At 45.4% G+C, this 26,343-nt stretch overlaps 1 protein-coding gene across 1 annotated transcript in view; it reads right to left on the bottom strand.

Annotated features, from left to right (window-relative positions):
• Positions 1-1,380: 1,380 nt before the first annotated feature.
• The window catches only part of LOC131923250 (nuclear body protein SP140-like protein), a 60,337-nt gene continuing 35,374 nt past the window's right edge, over positions 1,381-26,343 (bottom strand). Inside the window, exons 9-16 of the mRNA XM_059278214.1 lie at positions 14,397-14,501; positions 12,264-12,406; positions 10,427-10,474; positions 4,674-4,783; positions 3,883-3,988; positions 3,510-3,587; positions 3,174-3,317; positions 1,381-1,753 (exon numbers count right to left, since the gene is read on the bottom strand). Coding sequence (XP_059134197.1) covers positions 1,655-1,753; positions 3,174-3,317; positions 3,510-3,587; positions 3,883-3,988; positions 4,674-4,783; positions 10,427-10,474; positions 12,264-12,406; positions 14,397-14,501 — 833 coding nt within the window. The 3' untranslated portion in view covers positions 1,381-1,654. The remainder of the gene's footprint in view (positions 1,754-3,173; positions 3,318-3,509; positions 3,588-3,882; positions 3,989-4,673; positions 4,784-10,426; positions 10,475-12,263; positions 12,407-14,396; positions 14,502-26,343) is intronic.

Raw genomic sequence — 26,343 nt, 5'->3', positions numbered from 1 at the left:
CACCTCATGAAGTTCATGCCTCTGAGTGGCCCTGAGAAGCACAGTCATTTCTAGTACTAGAGTGAAGCTATCTCACCATTACAATTAGGTTTGTACCCCTTAGTCTGCTGTCATGGTTCCAGCCGCTTACTTCCACTTCATTAATATGCTCTAAAGCTATGCTGAACCTGCAGGGGCCACCAGGAGACAGCCTAGAATCACTACCCTCGGCCATCACCAGGTTGATTAGGTTGTACAGCACAGAGGAACATTTAAGTATTAATAACTCTGTTTGACAGTTTAGTATTTCAGCTTTCTTTATTTGGTCCACCCCAAACACAACCTTCTTGCTGAGCTTGCCATTCCTTTGGTGGGTAGCCCCTCCCTCACACCTTCCAGCCCCACCCAGGGCTTGTCCACTTGAGCCATCCTGGAAGGCCTCACATAGTCTCCATTCAAGCAAGACAGGGGAGAGTGGTGCCTCTTCCTTCCAAGACACAGCAAAGGGATTCTTTCATAGGCAAGTAGGTTCAGGGGAAACAAGTTCAAAGCCCCCACGCATATCTATTTCAATGCCCCTGTCAGGACCCTGAATTTGGCAAGAGACTTCCTGAACTTAGAATCCAGCCTTTGCTGGAGTTCTGTCTTTCTGACTGTAAGGACCTGGAACATGCCTTTGCTGCTGTCTGAAAATACAGCTGCAGGATTGGGCGTCTCTTTCCTTACACTTGGGATTCTACAGCTAAGCCTGCCAGTAACTTCTATCAACCTATTAGCACCAAGTACCAACAGCCAGCAAATCCCAGCATTCTTAGGTTGCCTTGTTTCCATCCACTAGTGAATATGCCACTTTGCCTGTAGCTCACACGGTCGTTAGTGCCTTTCTACAGGCTAAAATTGGGTCCGTGTGCTGGTATAGCACCTGAGGGCCTATTGATATCCCACCAATCACCTTTTGGTTGGACAATGACCCAACTCTAGAATCCCACCCTGAGGCTTTGTTTCTAGGACCATCATCTTGTAGGAGCATCATCTTCTAGAACCATCATCTAGGATGAGTCTCCTAGAGAAAGATCCAGAGATGGGGCCTTTTTATGAGTCTTGTTTGGTGAGTTGTTTGCTCTTGAATCAAGTTCTTACTTTAAAACCCAGAGTAGCTTAAACTCACTATATAGCCCAGGCTGGCATCACACTTACAGCTATCCTCCTGCCTCAGCCTTCCAAGGGCTGGGATTACAGGAGTGTGTCACCATGTGAGTTAGAGTCTTAGAAGCTTGTAGTTTATTATAAAGTGCTCTCAGGAGTAGGGACAAGGGAAGCAAAATGTGTGTGTGTGTGTGTGTGTGTGTGTGTGTGTGTGTGTGTGTGTGAAAGAGAGAGAGAGAGAGAGAGAGAGAGAGAGAGAGAGAGAGAGAGAGAGAGAGAGAGAGAGAGCTAAATCAGTTGGACTTGGGGAGCAGAGAACAGCAATTTATTACACCCTTGGTTCCAGCTGGAGGCAGGGGGATGGACCTCAAGGCCAGGAGGTGTGACTCCCAGCTGCAGCTGTCTGCATGGGACCCAGAGAATCCTCTGTGGATGACAGAGTCGGTAGAGAGCACTCACTGCTGTGGGTGGGAAGACCTGGCCAGAAAACAACAAGGTGCCAGGACACCAGCAGCATCCGGGACATCAGTCAACTGTTTTCATTTGTGTCCTGAACAGCAAACACTTCCTTGAAAGTCTTCTCAAACTCAGACTCCAGTCTAAGTCCCATTTGGCCAAAGTTAAGTTCCTAGAAAACATATATCCAAAAGGAGGAATGATGGTGATCATTATCAATGAGAGAAGCATCTCCTCCTTCTCAGCACTTCTACCCTCTGATGGAATCTGTTCATCCCTGGTCCAATCACATGTAAGGAAACTTAGACTTTGGTATTTCTGAGAATCGTGCCTGTTTAAGGTAAGAAGCAGAAACTTCTCAGCTGGGAGATGACTCAGTGGGTCAATGTTTGTCACACAAGTGTGAGGACCTGAGTTCAGGTCCCCAAACCCATGCAAAGCTGCACATGGTAGCACACATCTGTAATCCCAGCACTCCACGGTGGTGACCAACAGGTTGCCTTGTCTCAAAAATGGTGAAATGTGAAGAACACCCATGGTTGCCGTCTAACTTGAACCTCATGTGTACTATGACACACATGCTTCTGCATCCACATGAACATGCACATACTTATGTATACTATGGCATACAGGCATTTGTTTTCACACATGAACATAGGCACACTCATCTGTACTATGACACACATGCTTCTTAATTCACACATGAACATTCACACATTCAAGTATACATACACACACACAAATATTTAAGCTAAGAGCTGGAGAGATGGCTCAGTGGTTAAGAGTATGTACTGTTCTTGCAGAAGACCTAAGTTCAATTCCCAGCATTCATGGCAAGTAGCTGTAACATCAGCTTTGGGGGAATCTAACGCCTTTGGCCTCTACAGGCACCTATAGTCACAAGTACATACCCTGTGCCTTCACACACAAACACACACACACACACACACACACACACACACTTTTTTTTCTAGATAGATTTTGCCATGTAGTACTTCCTGACACTTGTTCTGTGGACCAGGATGGTCTCAGATTCCAAGATCTGCCTTTCTCTGTGTGCTAGGATTAAAATATTGTGCTACTATGCCCAGATTAAACATAGACATATTATAAAAAATTAATTAGTAGAAATAAATTCTCATGTGTGTTTAGAAAGGATGGCTAAACTTTCCTCTGTGTGCTCTGTAGACAGGGAATGAAATGAGCTATGAGCTCTGGGATGCTGAGGACCTTTATCATGTCTAGACACTTGATAGATCTTAAACTGAAAAGCAAAGCAAAACAAAACACCTCTCTTCCAGGATTCTGGTTTTTCTTTTTGGTTTTTTGGTTTTGTTTGTTTGTATGTTTGTTTGAGATAGGGTCTAATACTGTAGAAAAGGAAGGATGTGAACACAAGACAATCCTCCTACCTCGGCCTTTTGAGGGCTGTGATCACAAGCATACACCACTGGGTCTGGCATCTCAGACTTCTTGCTTATGCAACTTTAATAAAGGAAGATGTGGGAAACTAGAGTTTCCACATACTAGAAACTGAGGGAAGAGTAACCCGGTGGAAAGAAGATGAGATGCAGGCAGAGAGGAATGCTGACCTTGAACGTGGTCCTGTGATTGTGGAAGATGAGCCTCATGTCTTGCACAAACTCTTCCACGTGAGAGTAACCTCTCTTTCTCAGCTTTTGCTTGATGATGTCCAACCACATAGCTTTCTGCACACCCTCAGATGTTTCCCTAAACTGGAGACAGAAACAGCAATGGGAGAGGGACTGGTATGGCTCAGCATTTACCTTCCACAGGGCCACAGAAAGTCCACAGAAACAACAGAGCCTGTGGACCTGGGGGATTGTGAACCCAATCTCACATGTGCCCCTCTAAGTCACACGACATCATGGCAGCCAGTAATGGGGGGTTCAACCACCAATACTTACATAACAATAATATGGCATCTTGGAAAAAAAGGAGCTCTCAGAACAGCAGTAGACTTTCAAGAGGACAAACTCACACTTCTGCAAGAAAAGGAGACTCAGTCAAAGTGACTTATTAAGACAGAGTCCATACACATGCCCAGGAGGAAGGCACCACTCAAACCCACATTCTGGAAGTTTCTCCAACATTAGTGTATCTTGGTTACAGACTTAGAATGGCTGAGTTAGTTCTTATGTCAATGGTTTATGCTGTGGTAGCAGCATGATGGAGTGTGTCTTGGAGGAGCAGGCTCCCTTTGGTGCTAGTCTTCTGACTACAAACCTGTTTGTGCTCTTCCAGGGGAAAGGAGAAAGTGTGGGGTTCACAGGGACTCACCAACTGTTCCTGGGGCACCATGCATCTCTGCAGTACCTCAGATTCTGGATGACTCTGTTGGCTTCCTAAGGACTGCATCCTACAGAAGATGCAGCTCCATGGTGTTCTGAAAGGTTAGACGCGAAGTGAGCAGCAGACAAGCCTTGAAAGCAGCCACAGTTCTATGCCTGCCACTGTGCTTTCAGAAATGGCTGACGGTCTCATCTGGGGGAGAGGTTCCCAGGCTCTGAGGGACCCCCTGTGGGATCTTAAGCTGCCAGTGCTCCATCAGGGTTGTGGCAGGAGCCAGTTCTTGGGAAAAGTGGGACTTATGGTGAATGCAGGGATCTACATTTTCCAACAGAGGTTTCTGGGAGCACAGAGAGGCCAGACTATCAGGTCTGTAAAATGGATTCCACAAATTCTGGGAACCTTGGACCTCGATTGGTCCATGACAACCTGGTGAAATGTAGGAAAGAGTCATGTTTCCTTCTTTCATGAATAAGTACAAAAGAGAAAAACTTGGCATATTCCACTCTTAATCTTTTGACAAGAAGTTCTGGTAAACAACTTTGAAGAAAAGGCAGTAGCAATGCATAGGTAAATGGCCCAGGCTCTGTATCAAGAGAGAAGCCTCCCCTAACATAGAGAACATTAAGCCCTTGCTGACAGCATTTTCCTGTTTGGTGTCTGTTATGAAGAACTCTTGCTCTTCCCCCATCAAGACACAAACTCACAATCTACAAGAGTTATGTCTGCAACAAGGAAAAGATGTCTAAGAGGAGACAGAGAAGGGACCACATCTCACTCACATCTCAGCCTCCACCGTTGGGATGTGACACTCCTCATGGAAGGCTCTGGAGCAAGTATCACAGCAGAAGAGCATCCCTCCATCCCGGCACACCTCACACTCATCTGAGTTCTGCATTTAGAGAGAAGAACATCTATATCACTGGGATTGAGACCCACCGAGCCACCACTGTGGCAATCCTCGACCTAGGGTCTTTCTATGAATCTGTAAGGACATGGATGCATCTTCCTGGGACAATAAGAAACATCATGGAATGTAAAATGCGTAACAAGACTTTCTGTTCTTCAGTGAAGTTTGAGAGAAGGGGGACATGAATCAGTCCCAAAACAATCTTCCTTGTCAACGAAAGATCCTGACAGAAAGACTAGCAAGAAAACACTATTTTACACAATCTGACCATTTTTCCTATGATGTAGATAAAATGAATTTCTGAAGTAAATATTAAGTCGATTTGCCTACCTAGCAATGATGATATTGACTCAAGAGATGATAATACTGGGAATTTAATTTGATGGAATAAACTAAGAGAATACTACATTCTGTAATGGAGCCATGAACAAGCCTTTGAAGAAAGAGTCTGCAGAGGAGATTTTAGACAGTGAGTTCTGTACCTAAAGAGCCTGTGGTGGGGCCTCTGAGAAGACAGGGTATGAGTTCAGATGACCAGCCAAGTAGGTACAAAGAAGGAAAGGACTCTGTGGCTGTTGGAATCTTGTAGAAGATTCCACATGACCAAAGAAAATGGGCATGTGAGGCATGGAGTCACCATCACTTAAAGACAAGGACTGTAGTCATGACAACCATTCAGGGATGGAGACTGGGATGGTTTTAATTGTAAACTTGATATAATCTAGAATCACCTGAGAAAAGAACTTCTGAGAATGTCTATTAGAGATCACGTTAATTTTAGTTAGACCCGCCCACAGTGGGTTCCTGGAGTGTGTGAGCGGAGAAAGTGCAGTGATCATGAACACACACAGGTTAGCTCATTGCTCTGTGCTCTTGATGGTGGATGTGATGTGACCCGTTGTTCCATGTTCCTACCACCTCGACTCCCCTGCAAGGATGAACGGGAACCTAGATCTGTGAGTTGGTTAAGCCCACCCTCTCTTAAGCTGCCTCTGCCAGGGTATTTTATCACAGTCACAGGAAAGGGAACTGAGACAGAGACCAAAACTCTGCCATCATTTTCTGGGAGCAGAAAAGAGAACTATGTTCTATGAAAGAGAAAAAACCCCCCAAGTCAACAGAGATTGGACTTCTTGCCAGGCCTAATACAGAGTGGCTTTAGTCAGTCAAATTCAGTTTTCATCTAGAGAAGTTCAGTTGACAGTGTGTGTGCCTTGTTGCTATAGAGTAAGGTCTATTTATTCAAATCAATAGGCTGTACAGAGCAATGATGAAGAGACCAGTAGATAGCCACTGTGTGGTACTCAAATCCACGTGTGCTTAAGGTGTAGAAGTGGCCTATGACTGGCCACTGCTCTGTGGGAAGAGTGGCATAACACCAAAAGTAAGGCTCATTGTTATATCCTGCCCGGATATCTAGAAAAGTTGGAAGGCTTAAGTGAGGTGCTCAGATTAAGGCATCCCACTTAGGAGATTAAGGCAGAAAAACTATGAGTTTGAAGACAGTTTGAAACCTCTGTACAAAAACAAACAGCTGAGGCCTAAAATGGTCTCTGAGTTCTTTGTACCACTCTGCTCCTGCAAGTGAAGCCCCCTGGCTAACAACCTCTATCATCCTTGACTGGCAGGTTTCAGTTTCTGTCCCCTACCAGAGAACTATTCTAACTGGTACCTCAAACCTCCCTCGGGATGTTGTGGAGGTTCCTATGATTAGTGTTAATACAGGAACCAGAAAGTATCTGAGTGACATGTGGACAGGAACACATGCATTCCTGGTGTCACTTTCAGAAAGAACAGTGACAGTTGGAGAACTGGATGGTGGCTCTATACCCATATAGAAAACTCCCAAGTCAGACGTGGTGGCACATTCCAGGAACCTCAGCAGTGGAAAGTCGAGACAGGAGGATCAGGAGTTCAAGGCCATCCTTGCCTACCTAGTGAGTTTGAGGTCATTTTGATCTCCATGAGACCCTGTCTCAAAAACATCATGGAAGGAAGAGAGGGAGGGAAAGTGGAAGGGATGGTGTGAAAGAAAAACTCCTATGTAGTCCTTGGGCTGTTGGCAAAATTCTTTCTTGTGACCATCTGAGGGACAAACATGGCACAGGCCTGAGGACTGGTCCATCACTGAGTGAGTGGTGGGAAGAAGGGAAGTAGGCAAGGTGACAGGGTCAATCACTCTGTGCCCTGTGCCATCTCTGCCTTCAGGAGAAGCCTGGCCTGTGGCATCATTCTTGGTGGTTTTGCTCTATCACCTCAACTGCTGGACCACTTTCCTTCCTGGATCCTTCCTCATCCTCACAAAGGATAGAATTCCTCAGGTTTCCATCCTTGGCCACAGTCTGTCCATATGATCAGAGTCATTCCCCAGCTGCAGGTTTCCCTTTGTGTCCTCAGCTTCAGGGCGTCTCATCTCTCCTCTGCAGCCCTACATTTCCTAATGCTCAGTGATGTCTCCTCTAGGACTCCCTCTGTGCACCTCACACTCATCCTGTTAAACTACAATGCATCTTCCTCCTGCACCCTGCTCTTTCGTTGTAGCTTCCATTTTATATAACGTGCTCCATGCACCACAAACCCAGGAGTCCATCTTGCTTCTATGCTCTCTCTCATTTCCCAAATCCATCTAACTCCTTGTCCTCTAAACACTAATTATTAAGCTTATTTAAAATTTTTCTTTGTTCTAGCAATATCTACCAAATACAGGGATACAGGGTGCAGAGGATGGACAGGGCCTTAAGTATTAGGATGGTTTGCTTATGCCTGCCCATCAGCCAAGCAGACCCAGGGCATACACCCTGTGATTTGCTCAGTGGTGATAGCTTGGGTCCTAAGCAGATGGGCCCCTGATGGCTCCCTTCAGACTGGGCCCAGTGAATTCATGAGGACCTACTTACTCTGCAGGCAACTTTTTGTAGGATGAGGAGAGGTCCAGACCTAGATTTACGCATGAAGCCTGGCCTGCTCCTTCTGAGTTCAGCTTGCACCTGGGATGCATGCTGGGGTGTTGTTATTTTTCCACACACTGCCTTTTACAGATGCTGTCTCCTCTCATATTTGCTCCTCACCCTTCATCCACAGCCAGCCATGCCCACTGCCACACCAGGCTCTGTCCCAGGGACCCTGGACATCTAGAGCTCTGTCTCACCCTCACCTTTAGGGCGAATGAGGACATGAGAACACACGGGGACACACATGGTAGGGTGCTTCTGGCCCAGACACCCAGACTGGCCCCTCCTCCAGGGTTGGTGACATATCTGGTAATGGTGGCTCATCACTCAAGGTGGCAGTGAGCCCCTTCAGGGCGGAGGTAACCATGGCACAGACAGTGCACCAAGGGGAAGAAAGGGCTTTTCTGGGGTTAGAGGTAGGAGCTGCTACTTATACAAAGGTCAGCTAGGGAACTGCACATATTTTGTGTTCTCTGTTGAAACAGGAAACTTGAGTGACGGTATTAAATATAAAACTTGATTTGTTATTTATTTAAAGAGTCAAATGATAGTTGTTTAAATTTGTTTTATCATCACCAGCATTTATCTTATTTTTAAGATATGTCTTACTTTAGGCCAGGCTGGCCTAGGAATCACTATATAGCCAAGGCTGGACTTGAACTCCTGAGCCTTGTGCTTTCTACATTCCGTGTGCTGGGATTCCAGCCATGTGCCATCTTGCCTAGATAAAATTTAATTATTGTGAGGCTTGTGGGTAGGAACATCTCAAGTGCTTGGCGTTCACACCCACACAAATTAGAGGCTAATGCAAAGGCAAAATCAAGGGAGACATTTTAGGCATATAAAGGCCACTTCCTCATCTCTCACTAAGGACTTTCTATCCTGATCAATCAAATGCTTTTCTCAGTCTCACTTTCACCTCAGTGTGTCGAACCACAGCCTTGTACACCTACAGGAGTTCCCAAAATCCACTGACAGAGGACATTCCCTCTTGAATTCTTTGATTGCTAAAGTGTTTCTCCTGGAATACCCTTTACCCCATACCTGTTTTTATGGACCTATGCATTCACTAGGAGAAACAGAGGTGTCATCAAACTATTATTTGTGCCATAACAAGTTTCCCTCACTGGCTTTACTTCCCAAGGAGTCTTGGTGAACTTATACAGGGAGGCAGGCCCAGTTTTCTAAAGACTAGCTTGAACAATTCTACCAGTCCTAGAACATTTAAGGCTCTCAGTCATTTTCTTTAAATTTGGCCACCCAGGATATATCAACTGTGACCATGAATACCCCACTGCAGTGTAGCTGAAGTGAGAACAAGGCTGCAGGTGGACCAATCACATTTGAGAACCCGTAAGGCTCAGAGTCCTGGAGTCTAAGTGATTTCCTAGAGAGGAAATCTATCCGCTTCTGTAGCTCTCCCAGAAAATAAATGAACTCAAGGCACCTAGGGATGCAGCTCTTCCTCCTGGTGGCCTCCCTCCTCTCTACTCAAAACTCAAAAGGTTGCCATGCAGGGTGCAATGTTAAGAGGCAACACTGGACTTCACATTGCTTTTGCAAAGCCATTGGAATGACTTGTCACTCTTCCTTCTGTGACCCAGGCATTCTCAGCTCTTAACCCCAGTCCAGGGCCGAGAGCTGGAGAGAAGCATGATCTGGTACACAATCACCCGAGGGGGGTGTCACTGTCCACTGTTCTAGAATCTCCCACTTCACACTATTTGTTATTCTTTAATGTAAACAGTGACTTTTACACAATCCTTGAGGTCCCTCAGGGCTATTGTTTCCATCATCTCTACAGTCCTTGGATGTTCTGATTATACAGATGAGTAAATATGGCTTTGCTTGGGAAAAGAGAATCTAGGTATCTCAAGGCAGATGTCAGCATACAGAAATAATGGTTCTGATGACCATACCAGAGGATCTGATACACACCAGTTATCACCAGAAAGCTTAAATGGTCCTGCATGGGCTGGGAAGCTGTCATGTGAAGTGACACGGAAGCTCCCAGAATCCATGGCTCTGAACAGGTGAAGAGGCCCTGAGAGACTTAGGAAAGTGGAAATGGATCTTGGCTTCTCTTTCTCTGGGAACTCTGTTCTTGCAAATAGAGACTCAAAATAAGAGAGAGACAAGTGCCCCTTGTTGCTATGGAGCATTGTACCCAGGAAGAAGGATGGTTGCCTGGACTGGACATTTCTAGCTCATTTGAGTGATCCAGGAAGAGGTACTCTTAGCATTTGGGGGAAGGTAGAGGCAATGGGCTTGAAAGTATCCATTGACCAGGTTACATGGTAGTTTCCTTCTAGGAAACTGAGTGGATGAAACATCCCAGTGGTTCAGAGTTCAAACCAGCCAGGCAATAATGCAAATGACAAATAATACACAGGCCTGAAGTTCAAAACCTCAGTGAGCCATGAAGTTCAGTGTCCAGCGATAAGTGACCCATTGAAGTCTATGTTGGTGGCTCTTTATCATCTCCAGCTCAAAGGGGTCAACACTGAAGGAAGACCAGCCTTACACACAGTACAGTAGCATGAGTAAAGACACAGGCTGAAAACAAGAAAAGAAAAAAGTAGAGGAAGGAGTGAGAGGTGACTTTAAGTACGACAACCCAACTGAGACATCACAATATAAAAAGTTTTGTGTGTAAAATCACATGAGAACTTACCTTTTTTTTCCTGCCATATATTCGTGGAGGACTGGGTAGAAAGTTTCCCTGCAAGATAGAAGGACACCAGTATGTAGTTGTCTGTATTTCAGTGGTGTGAGTCTGGTGTTTCCAACCTCCTTGCAGAAATGCTGCTTGGATCTTCTATGGACTATTCAGATCCAAGTTGTCTGACCCCATTTTCCCCTCATCACTTACAACTTAGAGACTCTGGCCTGTGGCAGCTGGAAATACCTCCTGACATCCCCCTTCCTGAGAATTTTCCCTCATTACTACTGATTCAACCATTACATGTTCTCTGCTCCCACCTGACACATTCAGCTTGACTTTCCATACCAGGACTATCCAGTCAACACATACTTGCTGCATGCGTCTAGGGTGTCACATACTCTGATGAATTTGAAGCACACAAAGACAGAAACCCTGGTTTGGTGGGATAGAGGAGAAAGCTCATGTGAGGAACATAGTCTGTCTGTCTGTCTGTGTGTGTGTGTGTGTGTGTGTGTGTGTGTGTGTGTGTGTGTGTATGTGTGTGTGTGTGTGTGTGTGTGTGTGTGTGTGTGTGTATGTATGTGTGTGTATAACCCTGGCCATCCTACTTGCAATGTAAACCAGGCTGGCCTCGAACTCAGAGATCCATCCATCTCAGCATCGGGACTACTTGGATTAAAGGCATGTGCCACAACCACCAGCACAGGGAACCAATCTCGAACAGTTTAAGAGGGGTCTCTGGGAGCTGAGGGGCCAGGACAGTAATGAAGGGGTGAGATATCTGAGCTAAGAATGACAGGATAAACACTGGCTAGCTGCATATGGAGATGAGGAAATCATATCTAGGGTAGTCTATTTCCAATAACATGGTAGATGTTTTCTAGTTAGTTTAGTTGTCAACTTGATATAACTAAGAAGAACAAAAGTCATTTGAAGAATTTTCTATTTCAGATAGCCTATAGGCATATTTGTGGGGGCATTTTATTGATTGTGAATTGATATAGAAAGTCAAAGTCCACTGTGGGTGGTGCCATCCCTATTAAGGTGGGCCTAGACTGAATAAGAAAGGCAGTTTAATATGAGCCAAGAAGCAAGCCAGTAAGCTCTGTTGTTCTGTGGTTTCTGTTTCAGTTCCTGCCTCCATAGTTCTGCCCTGAGTCCCTGCCTTGGTTCCCACCATAATGGACTGTAGCCTGTGAGCCAAATAAACCTTTTCCTTTTTGCTTTTGATCATAGTGTTTATCATAGTAACACAGCAAGCAAGGTAGAACCAGAGGTTGGGATTAGAATAGAGCTGATGTCTTCTTTAGTGTACTTGAAGCCCTGGGTTCAATCCCTGCTCACCAAATAATGGTGACAATGATGATGATCATATATTTCAACTGCCATTTTTACCTCAAGGACGTCACTGATTCCTTGCCCACATTTTGAACTGAGGTAATTAGGATGGCGTTAAGATCGTGCACAAACAACCTGAATCGATGGCTTGTGCCATACACCAGCTCACCCCCCTCTGTCCACACAACCGTCTTGGGTGCAGCTGCTTGCATGTCCCTCCTCTAGATTCCCTTTCACTCGTTTGACAGTCAACTCTTCCTTTGGCTTCAGTGCAGAAACATCTCTGCAAGAACCCCAGTCCTGAATGGCCATTCAGGAGGTTCCCTCCTCAGAGGTTCTGTATCTATCATTTGTCAACACCAGCAGGGTGTACCTCCCAGCAATGCCTCTCTCCTGAGTGACAGGAAAACCTCACTAGCATCAGGGCTTCCCTGTATCTCATACCTATTAGATATGTAAACAGTGCAAGAAGAAGCATTGACACCCTTCTCCGCCCGCACTGCAATACCTGGATCAGCGATTTCAGGGTCCAATTGTAGCAGCGCAGACTCAATTTCCAGTTCTTTGATCGTCCATGGCCTCCCAGGATTTCAAACTCAGGGGGTGTGTACCAGCCCCCATCCTCACTCTGTATGGACTTTACGGAGATCCCTGTAAGACCACAGTAGGCTGACTGTGAGCCTGCTTTGTCCCTAGTGCTCAGATTCATGGCCTCCCACCACACTGAGCTGGATCCACCCAAACTGTACTCAAAGTCAATAGCAGAAGAGTCTGGTCTCCTCTCTGGCTTCAGGAGTGCCAGCTCAGCCCTGGAGTTCCCTAAAGGGTTTGCTGAAGCTATGCACATTTCTTTGATTTTTGATGCCTGAAGAAAATGACAATCACCACCAACAGACACCTTTTAAAACCACTTCAGGGTTATTAGACAAGGACAAGCTAGTGACTGACTCCACAGGGTAAGTGGATTTCACCCTGATGTTGAGCTCTCGGGCTGGAGAACAGCCAGAGTCTCAGGAGGTCCCAGGCAAGGTGGAGGTGGAGTCCTCAGTTTAGAGCTGAGGCTGTAGGTGGTTTCTGCAAACTTGAGAGTTCTGTGACATCTTGTCTACCCAGTTTAATGAGACTATTGAACAGAAGCTTGTCCATTGCTGCAGTTGGAGGTAGGTACCATTTCAACACAAATGAAATAGTATGCTGTGGAAATAGAGATTATGTTTAAAAAAGCTAGTCATATGTTTGGCATCTTCATTGTTATAAAAATGCAAACAAAATCACAACCAAACCATTTCACATCCCATCAGGATGACAGTAATAATAATAATAATAATAATAATAATAATAATAATAATAAACAACTACAAGAAATAACAGCCATTGATACAGGAAAGTTGGAGACCTCCTGCATTGCTGGTGGGAATATAAAACAATGTAGCCACCACCAAACACATTTGGACCATTTCTTACTGAATTCAACATATAAACACCATGGCCCAGCAATTCCACTTCTGTTTTTATGACTCAAACTGAGTGTGTGTATCCTAAACATGTTGCACTCGAATTCTCAAAACAGTATTAATTATTATATCCTAACATAGAAATAATACAAATTGGTGAACTAATACAGAAAACGTGATATGTCCATAAAATGGAATATTGTATTATTTGGCAATTAAAAATATATATCTCATAAACTAGACAGAATTGGTTTGAAATCATCATGCTGAGTGACAGAAGCAGTCATAAGTGGCACACGTTATACTATGCCATTTGTATGAAATGTGTACAGTAGATTTATAGAGCAGGAATGAGGTGGATGAATGTTCAGTAGGGCAAAGTGGGAAACTAACAGACAGAGGGACAAATATGTTCCCATGGTAATTTTTTCTGATGTACCATAAAAGAAAACCAGATGGATCTGTAGACTCTAAGCGCTGAATTGCATGGTAAATGAACTATAACTCAGTAAAGCTGTTAAAAATAGTGACAAAGTATATAAAAATAGTTGACAAAATATGTAAACTGTCATCCACAATCTCATAGTAAGAGAGATCTAAGATGAAGTCCATCATAGTACTTTTGTTTTGCAAACCTTTATGATGTATGATTGCAGAATATGTTCTACCAACAATATAAATTAATCCTCATGGATATATCATGGGTCTGGCTTTATATTATGATCCTCTACTTTAAAAATGAGAAATTTCATGCTCAGAAAGCCCCTCCCCCTCTACAGAATGAGACCATCACATTTGGCAAAGCTGAGTCTGGAACTTGGGTTCTCTGATTCTCAATCCTGTGATGGTCTCACCATGACAAGTGCCTGCCCTGGTGCTGATGATCCAGGGATGTTGAGGCAGAGGCTGAAGGTCTCTTTCCATTTATGTCTGACTGGAAGGAAAATATACATCAGTTTCCATCTATGGATTGAAGCTCATGGGCTTCTCGCTTGTTCTCTGGGCATCTCATGGCTACATCTATGTTGTTGTGACCATCTGTTAGGTATGGTTTCTTCAAGTGTGAAAATAACATGTTAGGATCCTTTCTTGTTTTCAAGCCATGCTAAGCCCCAATTCCTTAAGCAATCCTGCTATTACTTGTGGTTTTTTATTTAGCACTTGTAAATTAAAACCATGAAACTCACCTTGCTTGAATTTATCCTTGCTTAACACTCCCTTCACGTCACCACATGTCACAGGAAGCAGCTCAGTGCTGAAATCTGCATTCTCATATCTGCGCTTTCTTGGAACTGAAAAAGAAGATGTTCTCTTCTGTCTCACTTTGCAGGTGCACGTGCCCCCTCCTCTCTCTTGGGGTCATTGTTTTAACACTCGGGACATTTTGCTCCTCAGATCTCTAGCTTCTAAGTCTTTCTTACAAGTGGCATGTTGGATACATAATGACAAATATTTTATTGCTAATTTATAAAAACAGAAAGCTTAGCAGAGAAATTTGGCTTTGATTAAACTGTCCTGATTCTCACTCTAGTGACCACCACTGATTGCTACATGACCATCAAACAGGAGATGTCTAGCTGTTCTGTTTTACTAAAGATGGTAGCCATAGATGCGCCTCCTAATTCCCCATTTGAGCACCGACTGGATGAGCAGAGAGAGGAGATGATGGACAACCTAACAGAGTCGTGTGCGATCATCTCTACTTCCTCTTTTTGTCTGCTCTGCTCCATCTGTCCCTCACAAGAGGTACTGAGAACAGAAACACGAACCCCAAAGCGCCATGCAGATAGGCCGTGGCTTCCGTCAGGCAGTAGCTTCCAATACCGGTTATTTGTGGATGCTTCTTTCTTTACGAGATCAATACAAACATTTAAATTTTAACTTTGTAGAAGAGAGAACTCAGCAAAGACACAAAATATCAACACCAGGTGGATCATCTCCACAGTCTCCCAGGATATTTAGCAAACGTGTGGAAGAAGGACTAACATCTGATTAAGGGTGGTGAAAAATACAGCAGTGGAAGGGGAGGGAATTTACCAGGGTGCACAGGAAGAGCAGCCCATTCCCACTTATTAGGGAGAATGCAAACACACATGTCTGCTGCCCCGCACTCTGGCTGAGGGAGGGAGGACTCCTCATCTCCTTTGCTATTGACAGGGAAGCACACTGACCCTGCCTCCTCCGCACAGGCCATTAGCAGCATCTGTGGACAAGTGCTCACTGCTGCCCTTTGACTCAGGAACTCCACTCTTGTTTGTTTTAGACCCAAGACAAGTGAAAGTAAGCAACATGCACTATATGGCCACTGTTCTCACAGCTTGCTGGTGACAGTGAACTGTGGTAGTGACCTAAATGTCCATCCAAAGAAGACTGGTTTAAACTCAGGGTAAGGACTGGCAAGATGGCTCAGTTAATGAAGGAGCCAGCAACCATGGTGGATGACTCCGGTTGGTCCCCAGAAACCACAAGGTCGAAGGAAAGAACCAACTCCTCTGAGAGTTGTCCCCTGACTCCATGACACATTCATGGCTGCACACACATGCACACATAAGTAAACATAATACAAATTATGAACCTCTCAGTTCATATACCAGTCATCTTAGTAGTACCAGGTAGCCAGTAAAAAGAACAAAGCAAATGTACATGCTTTATGGTGAGGACTTCACAAAGGTTCCTACTTTTTAAATACTCTAAGTCTCAAAACACAGAACACTATTATAAAGTGAAAATACACATGCCACATTATGAAAACAAGCTTTGCACGGAAAAGCATAGGAAAAGCTAAAGAGGCTGGAGAGATAGGTCAGTGGTTTAGAGCACTGGCTGCTCGTCCCAGGGACTGGAGTTCAGTTCCCAGCACCCATGTCTGGCAGCTCAGGACTACCTGTAATTCCAACTACCTACAGGGGATCTGACACCCTCTTCTGGCCTCAGAAGGCACTTGCTCTGATGGTTCTCTCTCTCTCCTACTCTCTCTCCTTCACACACACACACTCGAGCACACATATGCACACACACTAAAAAAAAATATTTTGTAGAAGAAAAGGAAGATCCAGGTATAGTGGTTTACATCTTTAATCCCACTATTTGGGAGGCAGAGGCAGGTGGATCTCTGTTGTGAGTCCCGGCCAGCCTGGTCTACAGAGCGAGTTTGCAGGATAAAAAGGTCAAGAGACACTGTCTAATGTATGTGAAGGCTGAACCCAAGAAGAGGAGCTATGGGAATGTGTGTGGGGAACAGTTAAAGTGGTTTTACTCATTCTGTATTTCCACAAGGTTTGAAAGCTTATAAACCACATTCTATTATGAAATGGGCCTGATGGTGCAGGCCTGAAACCCCAGTCTCTCAAAAGACCCAGACAACAGGATCCTGTACAGGTTCAAGGCCAGCCTGAGTAACTTAGCAAAACCTTGGTTCTAAAATCTTTAAAATAGAGATATAAAGTCAAGCATGTCGAAGGCCCTAGTTTCCACTGCAGTACTGGAACAACTGCCCTGCTTCCTTGGCAGTGGCAGACACACTGACTAACGTTATTTCTGAGCAGCACATCTGAGCCTCCACTGCTGGAGCACAGAGCTCTACCATTTCCCCGTTAGAGGTATCATTGGCCCAGGACAGACACTATAGGGAAAATAAACCCACAGCTTGCCCTGGCCTTTGCTATCAAGGGCCTTTCATGTCTTCCTTGGATCAAAACCTGACAGTGAGAGCTCAGACCAGGAATGGCCCCTGGGGACAGCTTCCTAAGTGACAAGTCCTTCCAGACAGGTAGGAGACCAGGATGGGGCGGGCCAGCTGTTTACACTGAGCCTCTGCTATTTGGCCTTCTTCCTGAGGTGACTTAGGAAACCAGAGAGAGGCAGAGGGACTGAGAACACTCAGAGTCCATGAGGTAACTCAGAAGCATGCCACAGAGGTCCCCAGGAGTCCCTGACAGCTGTGACCAGAGTCTCCTTCTGACAGCTGAGCAGTGGTCACTAAGAAAGTTATGACTGTGTGCATCACGGCAAGCTAGCCTTATATCTTACCCAGTGTTGAAATCTCCAGATGATCTGTCTGCCTGTCTCTGTCTCTCTGTCTCTTCCTCTCTGTCCTTCCCCACCCCACACCCCTTGTCTCTCCTCTCCTACTACAGTGCACAGCTTCTTCAGGTCCCAGGGTTGGGACTGACTGAAGCTGCAGCCACTTAATCAAGACATGAAATCACCCATGTTGTCAGAGGGAAAAGGTAGAGAGGGAGAAAGACCCACCTAGTGATGACCCGAGGCTGCCGTTTTCCATCTCCCAACTCCTGCCAGGGGCCTGTGAGGGTGAGCTCTGGTCCCTGGGTTTCCTCACAGGCTTCCAGACTGTCTGTTGGGACCCACAGCTGAGAGCAGGAAGTCGGCCTGAGTGGTGACTCGCTATGGAGGACTCCGCCCTGATGGGGAAAAGAAAACGAAAGTATTTCTCTAATCTCAAATGTGGTGCTGTTAGATACTGTCCCTTCCTTCTTTCCTGAAATGTGGTGGCAGGGAGGAGGAGAAAGGGGGGGGACCTAGTGGATTACCAAGGGGCCCACCAGTGACAAGCAGGGCCAGTTCCTAGGAGTGACCTTCTTTATGCAAAGATGAAAAAAAAAGCAACAACAACAACAACAACAACAACAACAACAAAACCCTCCACTCAAACCCAAACTGTCCTCAGTTACCCCTCTGTCCAGGGTAGTAGAGTTTACCCGGTGTGGACTGAGATCCCATTCTTTGTCTGGTCCTTGGCTGAAGTGGCTTGGGTGAGAGAGAGATGGGGAAGGAGGGCCAAACACTTCCGAGTTATCTCTCCGACTAGCAGGAGAAGCCAGAGCTGGATCCTGACCAAGAGATTTCCCTCAGACCCCGAGAGAAGTGGGGATGGAGGGGGAGATCCCCAACTTGATAGACACTTTGGTTAGAGCGTTAAGTCTGAGGACTTGTCATCCCAGCCGAGAAGTCAAGGATGAGAGGAAGCTGCCACAGTGGCCACCAGGGCATAAGGACAAAGAACTTGTCCACCCTTCTGAGATGTGGACCTGGAGAGAGATGGACAGACAGACATCTCCAGTGAGTCCTAGGAAGCCCCTCAGTGATCATCAGGATACTTCAGGTTCCTCTCTGTTCCTCCTTCTGGAAAGACTTTCTCTGAGGAACCAGGTGGACTGGGGTGAGCCTGCACCCTGTCAGGTCTCTCACAGTCTTCTTATCTGCACAGACCGTGGCTCTGCTCTCATCCCTTAGCTCAAATGCACAGGGACAGGCTGGGGTGGGGCTGGAGTGGGTATGACTGACAGCATCTGCCTGAGGCCAGGCCTGGGGTTAGATTTCAGGGCTCCTTCCATTGTCTCCCATTTTAGCCACGTCTCCAACTCTACTTCTATTAGGACTAAACATTATTAATTGATTTTATTTTATCATGAGTTATGTGTATGTTTCTGTATGGGGGTATGTACACATGAGTTCATGTGGCTGAAGAAGACAGTGTGGGATCCCTGGAGCTGGAGTTACAGGGAGTTGTGAGTTACCAGATATGGGTCCTGGGAACCAGAACCAGGTCCTCTGTAAGAGCAGAACGCACTTAACCGCTGAACTCACTCAAACTTGAATTCACTCTGTAGCCCAGGCTGGCCTTGAACTCAGAGTACACCAGCCTCTGCCTCCCATGTGCTAGGGCTAAAGGGGTAAGCCACTACTACATAACCTTTCTTTTCTTTTTTTTAACAATGATTTTATTCTTCTCTTTAAAAGTTTTCTGTGCATTGGTGTTTTGCCTGTGTTTATGTCTTTATGAGGGGGTTGGGTCCCCTGAAACTGTGTTACAGACAGTTGTAAGCCTGAATGTAGTGCTTGGAATTGAACCTGGGCCCTCTGTAAGAGTAGCCAGTGCTTTTAACCACTGAGCCAGCATTATCAGAGGGCAGTATCCACTTTCTGGCTCGAGTGGGCTCTAGCTAAAAATACAACCTTCTACCCCCAGTGATTTTGCAGGTAGTAGTCTCCTTAGACCTCGATTCTACTGCCATTGGTGAAAACCAAAAATCCTCTTCAAGAGCTATGGAAACACTCTGGGAGTGCTGGTAGAATTTCTGAGTGTAACATAATCTTAATATTTGACAATCCACGTGAGTAAATAAGTCTCTCTATATAGATTCTTGGTTCAACTTGTTGGAGAGGCACTGTGAATTTGGCTTAACCATAGCCCCTGGAAAAGCCCATCATTCTTCCTGGAGAGTGACATTTTGCTTGTGGGCACCAGGGTGACCCCATCGCACTGTAAGTCAAAGCACTGTGTCCCTCACCTCACCCTGAAGTCTTGTGGGATGACCCCAAATCTCTTCCAAGAACAAAGTTCTCACCTGAGGGTGATGTAAAAATACTTCAGAGGATTAAACAGTTTCAAAAATAGATGGAATGACATTTTAAGAGAAGGAATGTGGGAATCCCTGGGAGTCCAGCTCCACCTTTCCAAGTGTTCTTGCGGGGGGGAATGGGGGGGAGGAATGAGAAAGCATTAGATAGAAATATAGATGGAGATGGAGACAAAGACAGAGACACAGCATAGCTTTGGGAGGGCCTGGGGTCAATACCCAGTCGCCTCAAGATTTATTCCAAAGGACTTTTTATACAATGCTGAGGAGCAAGGCAAAAGACCTCCCCCTTTCAAGATCAGAGCACAATATACAGCCAAGTGTAGACCCTTCAAAACACCTGGTAACCATGCCCTTAGCCAAATCACCCCATTATGCAGCCCTGCTGGGTAAAGCAGGCTCAGATTCTCTGAACTTGAGCAAAGTCTTACTAGGGAGCCTTTGTGGGCACCCACAAAGGAATAGGGCTTGAAGAAGTGTTTCATGTGAGACCATCAGAAAGTACCCTGAACCCCGACTTCATACACTCCAGTATCCCTTGAGGTGATCTTTACCATCTTCTACATTTAGGATCCTCTTGAATACACACATCTCTCTCCAGAGAGAATAGAGACCCCTCTGGACTCCCTAGACATATTATCTATGGCTCGTGGCTCCCTCACCCAGGAATCAATCTGGTAGATGGTAAACCCATTAAGTGTGGAGCCATGCTGAGTGAAGGCCACTAGCATCCACTGTAGGTTCCAGGTAAGACAGAAAAAAGAGAGAGAATACAGGGGAGTGGGCACGGTCTCTCCATTATTTACCTAACTCTGGTTATGCTGGAACTCTGTATGTAGACTGGCCTGGCCTTGAACACACAGGGATCCACCTGCCTCTTCCTCCTTGATTCTGGGATTAAAGGCATGCACATACACACCTAGCAGACAGGCTATATTTTAACAGAAACGAGGAGAAATTACTTTTCACTAAGGGAAGACTATACATGTACACAGTTGTCCAATCAATGCAACTGTCAACTCTCTTTTACCTAGTACATTCTGAGTGAAAATTTAAAAGTACATTTTGATATTAATAGCTGCATATCACTTCCCAGGGTATATACTATGCTATAGTGTATGTATACAGTATATATACAGAGAGAGAGGAGAGTCTATAGTAAAGATAATATGGGGACTGGAGAGCTAGAAGAGATTAATAGCACTACCTGCTCTTCCAAAGGACCTGTGCTTGATCCTTAGCATCCACACACTAACATGGCAGCTCACAGCTATCTCCAACTCCAGTTCTAGGATCCAACACCCTCCTCTGGCTTCCTTGGGCACCAGGCATAAATATGGTACAGACATATATGAAGACAAAACACCCATCCATACATAGCAAACAAACAACACATCTGTTACAGTTGTAATTAAGTCTTCTCCTTTTTGGACAAGTTTCTAGTAGCCAGCTAGCGGCCATGAATGGCTTAGATTTTGCAGACCGCTGAACAGAATGGAGGTGCAGTGGGGGTAACAAACCTTGCATCCTTGTAATCTTTGCAAGCAGCACTATGCCTGTCTTTCCCTGGACTGTGCTGGGATACTGCTTTACACTGTTTGTTCCAGGGGAAATTTCAGTGACCACCATGCCTTCTGATTGGTGTTTCTGAGACAGTCGTTGTCATTTCATAGTTGAAGAAGCCATCTCAACTCACTGCTGTATCTACCCTGATCATACGTCTAGGAACCAGGGAAATGGTTGCTGGGTGGCTCTGGAGATCCGGTGGACTCATTGTGACAGGGACATTACCTGACCTCCTCATAGCCTCCTCTCTCAGGAGATAGTGAGGGAGCCTTGGGTTCCCAAATATCAGCATCAGCTCAGATACTGTGCCCAACATCCTCTGAAAGAGCCATATGTTCCTTTCCCGGGCAGGAAACAATGTGAACAGATGTCCTGAGATTCCTTTGAGGGAAGAACTGTGAGCCACTGTATATACACATGCAAGGTTCCTTCTATTGAGAAAACAGGTCTCATTCATTTGATGGGCTCTGAGACCCATTTAGAACTGTCTGAAGTTGGAAACTGTGGGAAGGATCTAGACTTTACATTGGGATAGTGGACTTGCACCATGTGCCCATCTGTTTCCCCCTCTTTGATGATATATATGGAAAGTAGCCTACAGGCTGCCCCACTGTCCTGACTGTAGGAATATCCTATTAGCTGTCTCCACAGACACCTACAGACAGGGTCTCCAGCTGTCTCTCTAAGGAAATTACTTTATCTGACTCCAACAGCTATGCACTTCCACCTGGTCTGTTATTCTGGGACCTAATGTTTCCTTTGCTACTGTGGAAGTCAGGGCTGTGACATGGTCCTACCATTATTCCATTCTACAGACAGCAGCACTGATGGGCTGCTCCATGGTGCTCAGGGCCACAGCAGTGTGTTCCTGGTCACCTCATGAAGTTCATGCCTCTGAGTGGCCCTGAGAAGCACAGTCATTTCTAGTACTAGAATGAAGCTATCTCACCATTACAATTAGGTTTGTACTCCTTAGTCTGTTGTCATGGTTCCAGCCGCTTACTTCCACTTCATTAATATGCTCTAAAGCTATGCTGAACCTGCAGGGGCCACCAGGAGACAGCCTAGAATCACTACCCTCGGCCATCACCAGGTTGATTAGGTTGTACAGCACAGAGGAACATTTAAGTATTAATAACTCTGTTTGACAGTTTAGTATTTCAGCTTTCTTTATTTGGTCCACCCCAAACACAACCTTCTTGCTGAGCTTGCCATTCCTTTGGTGGGTAGCCCCTCCCTCACACCTTCCAGCCCCACCCAGGGCTTGTCCACTTGAGCCATCCTGGAAGGCCTCACATAGTCTCCATTCAAGCAAGACAGGGGAAGAGTGGTGCCTCTTCCTTCCAAGACACAGCAAAGGGATTCTTTCATAGGCAAGTAGGTTCAGGGGAAACAAGTTCAAAGCCCCCATGCATATCTATTTCAATGCCCCTGTCAGGACCCTGAATTTGGTAAGAGACTTCCTGAACTTAGAATCCAGCCTTTGCTGGAGTTCTGTCTTTCTGACTGTAAGGACCTGGAACATGCCTTTGCTGCTGTCTGAAAATACAGCTGCAGGATTGGGTATCTCTTTCCTTACACTTGGGATTCTACAGCTAAGCCTGTCAGTAACTTCTATCAACCTATTAGCACCAAGTACCAACAGCCAGCAAATCCCAGCATTCTTAGGTTGCCTTGTTTCCATCCACTAGTGAATATGCCACTTTGCCTGTAGCTCACACGGTCCTTAGTGCTTTTCTACAGGCTAAAATTGGGTCCGTGTGCTGGTATAGCACCTGAGGGCCTATTGATATCCCACCAATCACCTTTTGGTTGGACAATGACCCAACTCTAGAATCCCACCCTGAGGCTTTGTTTCTAGGACCATCATCTTGTAGGACCATTCATCTTGTAGGAGCATCATCTTCTAGGACTATCATCTAGGATGAGTCTCCTAGAGAAAGATCCAGAGATGGGGCCTTTTTATGAGTCTTGTTTGGTGAGTTGTTTGCTCTTGAATCAGGTTCTTACTTTAAAACCCAGAGTAGCTTAAACTCACTATATAGCCCAGGCTGGCATCACACTTGCAGCTGTCCTCCTGCCTCAGCCTTCCAAGGGCTGGGATTACAGGAGTGTGTCACCATGTGAGTTAGAGTCTTAGAAGCTTGTAGTTTATTATAAAGTGCTCTCAGGAGTAGGGACAAGGGAAGCAAAATGTGTGTGTGTGTGTGTGTGTGTGTGTGTGTGTGTGTGAGAGAGAGAGAGAGAGAGAGAGAGAGAGAGAGAGAGAGAGAGAGAGAGAGAGAGAGAGAGAGAGAGAGAGAGCTAAATCAGTTGGACTTGGGGAGCAGAGAACAGCAATTTATTACACCCTTGGTTCCAGCTGGAGGCAGGGGGATGGACCTCAAGGCCAGGAGGTGTGACTCCCAGCTGCAGCTGTCTGCATGGGACCCAGAGAATCCTCTGTGGATGACGGAGTCGGTAGAGAACACTCACTGCTGTGGGTGGGAAGACCTGGCCAGAAAACAACAAGGTGCCAGGACACCAGCAGCATCCGGGACATCAGTCAACTGTTTTCATTTGTGTCCTGAACAGCAAACACTTCCTTGAAAGTCTTCTCAAACTCAGACTCCAGTCTAAGTCCCATTTGGCCAAAGTTAAGGTCCTAGAAAACAAATATCAAAAGCAGGAATGATGGTGATCATTATCAGTGAGAGAAACATCTCCTCCTTCTCAGCACTTCTACCCTCTGATGGAATCTGTTCATCCCTGGTCCAATCACATGTAAGGAAACTTAGACTTTGGTATTTCTGAGAATCGTGCCTGTTTAAGGTAAGAAGCAGAAACTTCTCAGTTGGGAGATGACTCAGTGGGTCAATGTTTGTCACACAAGTGTGAAGACCTGAGTTCAGGTCCCCAAACCCATGCAAAGCTGCACATGGTAGCACACATCTGTAATCCCAGCACTCCACGGTGGTGACCAACAGGTTGCCTTGTCTCAAAAAAGGTGAAATGTGAAGAACACCCATGGTTGCCCTCTAACTTGATCCTCATGTGTACTATGACACACATGCTTTTGCATCCACATGAACATGTATGTATACTGTGGCATACAGGCATTTGCATTCACACATGAACATAAGCACACTCATCTGTACTATGACACACATGCTTCTTAATTCACACATGAACATGCACACACTCATGTATACATACACATCACACATATCCATACACACACACAAAGATTTAAACTAGTGTGGCGATTTGGGAAAAAAAAATTGGTCACCATAGGGAGTGGCACTATTAGGAGGTGTGGCTTTGCTAGAATTGGTGTGGCCTTGTTGGAGGAAGTGTGTCACTGTGAGGGTGGGTTTTGAGGTTTCCTATGCTCAAGCTACACTCAGTAGACACAGACTCTTTCTGCTGCCTGTTGATCAACATGTAAAACTCTCAGCTCCTTCACCAACACATGTCTGCCTGCAAGTTGTACACCATGATGGCAATGAACTCAACCTCTGTAACTATAAGCTAGGCTCAAATAAAGGTTTTCTTTTAATAAGAGTTACCGTGCTCACAGTAAGTATTTACAGCAATAGAAACCTTAATTAAGACACCTAGGATCTAGAGAAATGGCTTGGTGATCGTGCAGGCAGCTGTAACATCAGCTTTCAGGGATCTGATGTCTCCCGCCTCCACGGGCAGCTACACTCCCATGCACATACACAGTGCCTTCTGCCATACACACACACACACACACACACACACACACACACACACACACACACACACACACATGGATTAAAATCCTTTGCCATCATACCCATTGTTGTGGGATAATCTTTCTGAACACTGTAAAGATGTGTTTCTCTATTACCTCATCTGCCTAAGGTGCCTTCTGATTGGTGTAATAGAAAGCTAAATGTCCAATAGCTAATCAGGGGAGGATAGGTGGGACTTCTGGGCAGAGATAGGAATGAGGGGAAGGAATCTGGGGTGGTCTGGGATTTGCCAGCCAGACGCAGAGTAAGTTGGATTCGCTCTACTGAGGAGAGGTAACAAGTGCTGTTGCAGAACATAGATTAATAACTTAATCTTTCATCATTAATAACTTAAGGTTTAGGAGCTAGTGGGGAACAAGCCTAAGCTAATGCCAAGCTTTCATAATTAATAAGAAGTCTGCAAGTCATTATTTGGGAGCTGGTGTTCCAAAGAAAGTCTGGCTATACACCCAGAGTGTACATATATATTAAAATCAATCAATCAATAGAAATAAATGCCCTTGTGTTGAGGGGGCAGGTAGCTTAACTGTCCTCTGTGTGGTCTTCTAGCCTCAGAGACTGGGAATTAAATGAGCTCTGTCATGCTGGTGACATGTTAGCAAATCACCATCTACATATGAAACCAAACAATTTTTTTTTCACTTCAAGAAGTTTTTTTTCTTTTGAGATAGGGTCTCATACTATAGAAAAGGAAGGATGTGAACACAAAACAATCCTCCTACCTCAGCCTTTTGAGGGCTGTGATCACAGGCATGCACCACTGGGTCTGGCATCTCAGACTTCTTGCTTATGCAACTTTAATAAAGGAAGATGTGGGAAACTAGAGTTTCCACATCCAGAAACTGAGGGAGGAGTAACCTGGTGGAAAGAAGATGAGATGCAGGCAGAGAGGAATGCTGACCTTGAACGTGGTCCTGTGATTGCGGAAGATGAGCCTCATGTCTTGCACAAACTCTTCCACGTGAGAGTAACCTCTCTTTCTCAGCTTTTGCTTGATGATGTCCAACCACATAGCTTTCTGCACACCCTCAGATGTTTCCCTAAACTGGAGACAGAAACAGCAATGGAAGAGGGACTGGTATGGCTCAGCATTTACCTTCCACAGGGCCACAGAAAGTCCACAGAAACAACAGAGCCTGTGGACCTGGGGGATTGTGAACCCAATCTCACATGTGCCCCTCTAAGTCACACGACATCATGGCAGCCAGTAATGGGGGGTTCAACCACCAATACTTACATAATAATAATATGGCATCTTGGAAAAAAAGGAGCTCTCAGAACAGCAGTAGACTTTCAAGAGGACAAACTCACACTTCTGCAAGAAAAGGAGACTCAGTCAAAGTGACTTATTAAGACAGAGTCCATACACATGCCCAGGAGGAAGGCACCACTCAAACCCACATTCTGGAAGTTTCTCCAACATTAGT

Source organism: Peromyscus eremicus, chromosome 13 (genome assembly GCF_949786415.1).
Source record: "Peromyscus eremicus chromosome 13, PerEre_H2_v1, whole genome shotgun sequence".
NCBI classification, from domain to species: domain Eukaryota; kingdom Metazoa; phylum Chordata; class Mammalia; order Rodentia; family Cricetidae; genus Peromyscus; species Peromyscus eremicus.
This window is presented reverse-complemented; position numbering and strand designations above follow the sequence as displayed.